The sequence below is a fragment of the Hermetia illucens genome, chromosome 1 (assembly GCF_905115235.1).
Source record: "Hermetia illucens chromosome 1, iHerIll2.2.curated.20191125, whole genome shotgun sequence".
Taxonomy (NCBI): Eukaryota; Metazoa; Arthropoda; class Insecta; order Diptera; family Stratiomyidae; genus Hermetia; species Hermetia illucens.
Window position 1 is genome coordinate 219,143,975 of NC_051849.1, and position 5,839 is coordinate 219,149,813.

The 5,839-nt window shown below is 45.3% G+C and overlaps 1 protein-coding gene across 1 annotated transcript; it reads left to right on the forward strand.

Moving 5' to 3' along the window:
• Positions 1-224: 224 nt before the first annotated feature.
• LOC119646295 (glutamate-rich protein 2) lies at positions 225-1,184 on the forward strand. The gene is made up of 5 exons (XM_038046710.1): positions 225-349; positions 415-585; positions 639-696; positions 755-823; positions 877-1,184. Exons 1-5 carry the CDS (start codon positions 296-298, stop codon positions 1,104-1,106), a joined length of 582 nt encoding a protein of 193 aa, XP_037902638.1. The 5' UTR covers positions 225-295; the 3' UTR covers positions 1,107-1,184.
• Positions 1,185-5,839: the final 4,655 nt, after the last annotated feature.

A 5,839-nucleotide genomic window follows, 5' to 3' on the forward strand; every position in this document is an offset into this window, starting at 1 on the left:
TTCAGCTCTCTGTCCAAGCTTAGTAGCTGCCAATTTACATGATCCAGTGTATTTCAGGGACGATTTGTTATCCCTTTCCCCAGACAATCGTATTTAAATCATTTTTGTTCTTGGTTGTCCTTCACACTCTGCACGTTTACATACATATATACGTCTAGCCTTGATTCAAAATAACTCTGGAAAAATACCTAACAAGGGAGAGATCCTAGCAACCTGCGTAGTCAATGTCATTTATCCAAAATAAACACAAACACGCTCATTTTGTTGTTTGTTTGGTGCAGGATGTGAATTTCATATGGATCGGTTGATTAATGTGATTGTTCTGAAATTGTTCGATATTGTTGCCAATGCAAGTGATTTAAACGCGGAGCAAATCCAAGGATAGTAATTGAATCTTATCTCTCGTTTGACCAGGCTTTAGTAATGAATCCTGGCGGTAGGAAGGACTCACATTATTTCGGAAGGCTTCCGTTCACAGAAGACGACCAGAAGCTGCATCCAGGAAAAGAGTGCAAGGATGCCAAAATGAATGAGAGTTCAAAGTCGACCGAAGAGAAATCGGCTCCCATGGAGGTCCTTACAGAGGTATTTGAAGACATTTGATCCAAACTGTTTAATAAAAATTCAAAATGCTTCAGTTTCTCTCATTAGTGATGACGAAGGATTACCGAAATGCCCTGAAATATTGCGAACTAAGTATAATTTGATGTAGTTGACTAAAAAAGGAAATAGTAGTTGTGACCATCGTTTGCAGTATTGAAATATGAACCCGACAACAAGACTGTCCAAGAGTTTCATCCAATGATATTGGAAAAAATCAAAGGTAATTCATGAAATCCAATTAAGGGCACTCGAAAAAAACATGTTTTTTTTTAGCTCAAGAAGAACTGGATATCGATGCCAGGCACACGGAAACCAGTAGCACTGAGGAAAGCCAAGACTCGACTAATACCCTTGGGGATGAAAATGGCGCTGAGGACGAGGCAACATCTCATGATGAAACTGATGATTCCCAATTGTCATCTGGAAGTAGCACCGACTCCCGTAGAAGTTCAGACTCTAGCGAAGATTCAGATTCATGTTCAGTACCTCAGCACATCTCCTAAAAAGATAGTGGTGGGGGTTAATATTTGGCATACCATATTGTTGTCATCCACATCTTGGGATTAAAATTTTGGATAAGCCCCTCGTAGTTTCAATTTGCATTCGCGTGAGGTTCGTTAAAAAGGACAGTCCCTTTGAAATTATCTATTCTTCTTTTTCTTCAATCTTTTTCCCGTTCACAAGCGGGGAAGGCTCGTCGTGGTCGGTTTCGCCATTTGACTCTATCGAATGCCTGATCTGAGTGCAATCTTGAAGCTTTTAAATCCCCATCTAGCGTATCAAGCCACCGTTGATTCGGCCAGCCTTTTGGTCGTTTACCATTGACTTCGATATTCAGACCAATCTTGGCATGTGAATTCTCGTTAGCACGAATCACATGACCATACCATCGAAGACGCCTCTCTCGCAACTTTTCGACGATCGGTGAAACCCCATAAAGATTGCGGATATCCCCATTTCGGATGTGATCAAAACGTGTGATGCCACTAGTCCAACGTAACATCTTCGTCTCCATTACCGCTAGACGTCGTTCATTGTCTTTTATAGTTGGCCAACACTCAGAACCATAGAGAGCGACAGGACGGACGACATTGAAATTATCTATTGAAAGTTCAAAACTTCCAACGTGACCTTTTATCCAATTTTTCTTTATCAAGTTGTATTTCCTGACCCGCTTGCTGAACTTTGGCAAAGATATACTTTCGGAGTGTCTGAAAGCTTATTTGTTGTCAAAAAATATAGGGACAAACGGTTTCATCCAAGGCAAAGGCAGCTCGCCTGACGCTGCTTCACCTCTGCCCTGGGAGCAGCGTGACCGTGAGTGGCCACAGTGGCGAGCCCCAAACGAGGGATCCGTGGACCAATAAACGTGAGAGTAAGTTGCTCTCCATTTGGTCGGGTCCAACATCAAGTGGATGTCGACTTAGGATCCCTCACTTATCCTAAACAATTACTTGGTTTGCTACAAAAACATCAATATAGGTCGCAATTCTATAGTATCCGCTGGTCCTTCCTTGACTTCCGAAAGAACCTAACCTAATGGATGGATTTGCACATTTTACAGCTCTACTGCTACCGAAATGTGTACAACGCCTCGTATAGCAACTGACTTCACTCCCAGGACAAGGCTATCGAAAAGGAGCTATGGCTGGTTTCTAGAATGTGCATACCCTCCTCGAGCGAGGATCTGCAGAATGCTCGCTTTCTCCAATTCGAACAATATTTTCACCTATGTTGGCTGGACATTCTGGGCCTAAGCGAAGTAAGGTGGTGGGGCTTTGAAGAGTACTCCCCTCCCACTTGCCATAATAATGGCAATGTTCCTTATGTAGATTCCTTCTGACAGCTACCACAAGGCGAACCCTCTTAGCCTTAGAATCGGTTTTTGCTCGGAGTCTGACAATAAGATTCCTGTCCAGGTTAAGGAACATCGCAATTGTACAGTGCAGTTCCGAGGAGGCTCCGGAAAGGTGACATTTTGACGGTGGTGGGTGACCTGAATGCGAAGGTGAACAATGACAACACCTCAGACATTCGATCGGGAAACACAGTTTTGGCGACCGTAACGACAATGGTGGGAGGTTTATCGATTACTGCAGCTTCCACAAACCATAAAGTCACTGCCAGACTGCCAACTGACTGAACTGTACAAGCAATCAGATTGACCACTTCGCAATCAGCGGAAGATTTATGGGTTGACTTCTGAATGTGTGTAACAAGAGAGACGCTAACATTGGTCTCGAAAGGGATCACCTGCTGATGGTTGTGCACCTTGGCTACTTCTCCCAGGGTTGAAAATCTTCGACCCTCCAAGTTCAACATCGACAGTTTGTATGATCCAGTTGCGCTCCAAAGTGAGTAAGCCGCGGGAGCATATTCATCGATATTGGGCCTCCATGGAAAATGCTCTTTTCCCGGGTGTTACACAGGTCGCCGACCCAAAGGGGCCTCTTAAGGTTTGGATGACTGCGGAGTTGTCAAAGCGCATCGATGAATGGAAAAGCTTGAGGGTTCTATTGACCAGTGTGAGTGTTAGTGGGCGAGAAGCGCGACGTTCAATGTAGTGTGCGCCACGACAAAATGGAATTTGTTATGGCACAGGTGGGAAAATCCGAAAAGAACTTGAAGATGTTAACGGTCGACTTTTCAGCCAACTGAAAAGGTAGAAAGAACACTTCACTATATCACATCCGGTGAAGTTCCGACTCTTATGGATAAAATGGCTAGTCACCGGATATGGAAGGGAAATCCTCTCGTCCTTGATGGACGAGAGCACTCCAAGGAGGTAAAACCACTGACGGTCTCCCCGCAGAGTTGTTCATCGCTGTACTTACATTTTCTGCAGATCGTGACTTTTCCCTAGAGAGCGGAAGAAGGGACAGTGGTTAAGATTTCAAAGGGCAGCACCCGTTTTGAGTGTGTCAATTAGAGATGTATCTGCCTAATGGTTGTCATTGCAAAGATAATGGTTAAATAATCCTGGAACACATCAAAGAACATCCCGAAAGCTTAATCGACAGATAACAGGCTGGTCTCCACTAGTAATTATTCAGCATTGACCACATCAACACCCTACGCCTCATTTTGAAGCAGTCCGCGGTATTTAGATCTTTGCTTCGTCTACTCTTCATCGATTTCGTGAAAGCTTCCGATAGCGTAATCAGGAAGTATATCTGGAGTGCTCTACAAAGCAGGGGCATTCCAGAGAAACCAATACCTTTTATCAAAGCGGCGTATGATGGCGCAGAACGTCCCGAGCTACACCGAGGTTAAATCTCAGAAGAACTTGAGGTCGAAAGGGCAGTGCACCTGGGTTGCATATTGTTATCGTTATTATTTATTCTTGTTATCGGTGACGTTCTCTATGATGTCTTGTCCGAATTTTATCTCAACACCAAGCTCAAGTTGAGACTCCCTCAATGTATTGCTTTGTACGCGTAAAGTGCCCCCCCCCCCACCAAAACGTTACCGAGAAGCTTGAAGCCTTCGTAAACACCTGTCTGTGGTCTATCCTCGGAGTTCACTGGCCTGATACCATTTCAAACAAAGAACTCGGCCGAAGTACAGACTTAGGGCGCGATGTGATCGGAAGGTGAAAGTGACAGTGGACAAGCAAGATGACAATTGCATTGTTGGCTGCGCATCTTGTGGAATCCAATCTTTCGAGGGTCTCTCCAAGAGCACTTATCGCACAACAGTTGAGGAGGAGCGCGAGCGATTCGGGAAGTCGTGAGGAAGCATTTGCTAAACCTCCACTTCCATAAGCATTGCTGATGTTTGGAGCAATTCCATCTGTCAGTCGCACTGGGTTCTCTCTCAGAGGTGGCGGTGAGGAAGACGGGGTGGCAATCCTGTTAGCCGAACCAAAACCAAGTGGCCGAGGAGAACCTTCATCGTGGTGACACTGGGAGACCTTATTAGGGCGTCTGTACGGGGGCTCATCTGAAGTGTCAGTAGGTACGAAACCTACCAGGGGTATACTAGTACCATGGTAACCGGAATAGCCCTTGAATTCACATACTTCGAGAGAATTCCTGTTGTATGTGCTTTCAGCTCAGTTGTTGCGGTTGGCCTCCTAGTGGGAACTTCAGACCGTGGGATTAAACCATAGAGGCGTAACTGTCAGTGCCATTAAAGATGAGGAGTCACTAAAATTAATGAAATCGGGGAAAACAATAGGATTTGGCGACATCGCATGTAACCTCTGGAAAGCCAAGAGTTGGGAACCACCACTGTGGCTCAATGACTTCTTCAATCAGGTTTTTAAAGAAGGTGGAACAGTTCCAATACGGAAATATGGGAAAGGAAAGGTAGTCCAGAAGAATGTTCAATTTACCGTCCCATACCATAAAGATTTTTGAACATATTCTTGACAACCGTATTCATGACATGTTGAAATAACAGTGAACCAAGCCCGATTTGTCAAGAACTGCGAAACTAGTAACGCAATACACGCGACGCTGATGCTCATGGAGAAGCATTTCTGGATCTAGAGAAGGCGTTTGACTGTGTGCCGCACAAACTCATTAAGGAAGCGCCCTCTCGTCACTTTTTTTTGTTCTTCTTATGGAAACTGTCATACGAGGCATCGAATGTCCAGCACGCTACATACTTGACTTGTGCTGGTAAGCATGGACCAATCTGACCCCAACGCAAGATCAGCGTATCGTCCGCTCAGTATGTTGGAACCAGCGGGGAAGCACATTAACCCAAGACTGACAGACGCAATGCGTTCGAAGGGAGACTATTCACCAACATAATATGGCTTTAGAGCCGGGCGATCCACAGTTGATGCCACTGAGGAGGTGGTCCAAACGGTAAAACTGGCTGATACACACAGTCGCCACTGTCGGCGAGTCTTCTACTTGTGACTCTAGATGTAAGAAACGCCTTCAATTTTGCGAGGTGGTGCCATATGCTTGAGGCACTGGGAAATCGTTTTCATATTCCAGGCTACGTATTGCAGATATTGAGAGACTATTTAAAGGACCGTGTGTTACTCTACGAGACCAAAGGAAAATGAAGGCACATCGGGGGCGGCTCAGGGATCTATCCTTAGTCCGGACCTTTGGAACACCCTTTCACGATAGTCCTCTACTACTCAAGATGCCTCATGAATCGCGCCTGGCCCGGTATGTCGATCATGTTGCGACACTGGATACCACACGCATGGTTGAGTAAGCTCAGCGCATACTGGGAATGGTGATGTGGCGAGTAAGCACATGGCTGAACACGA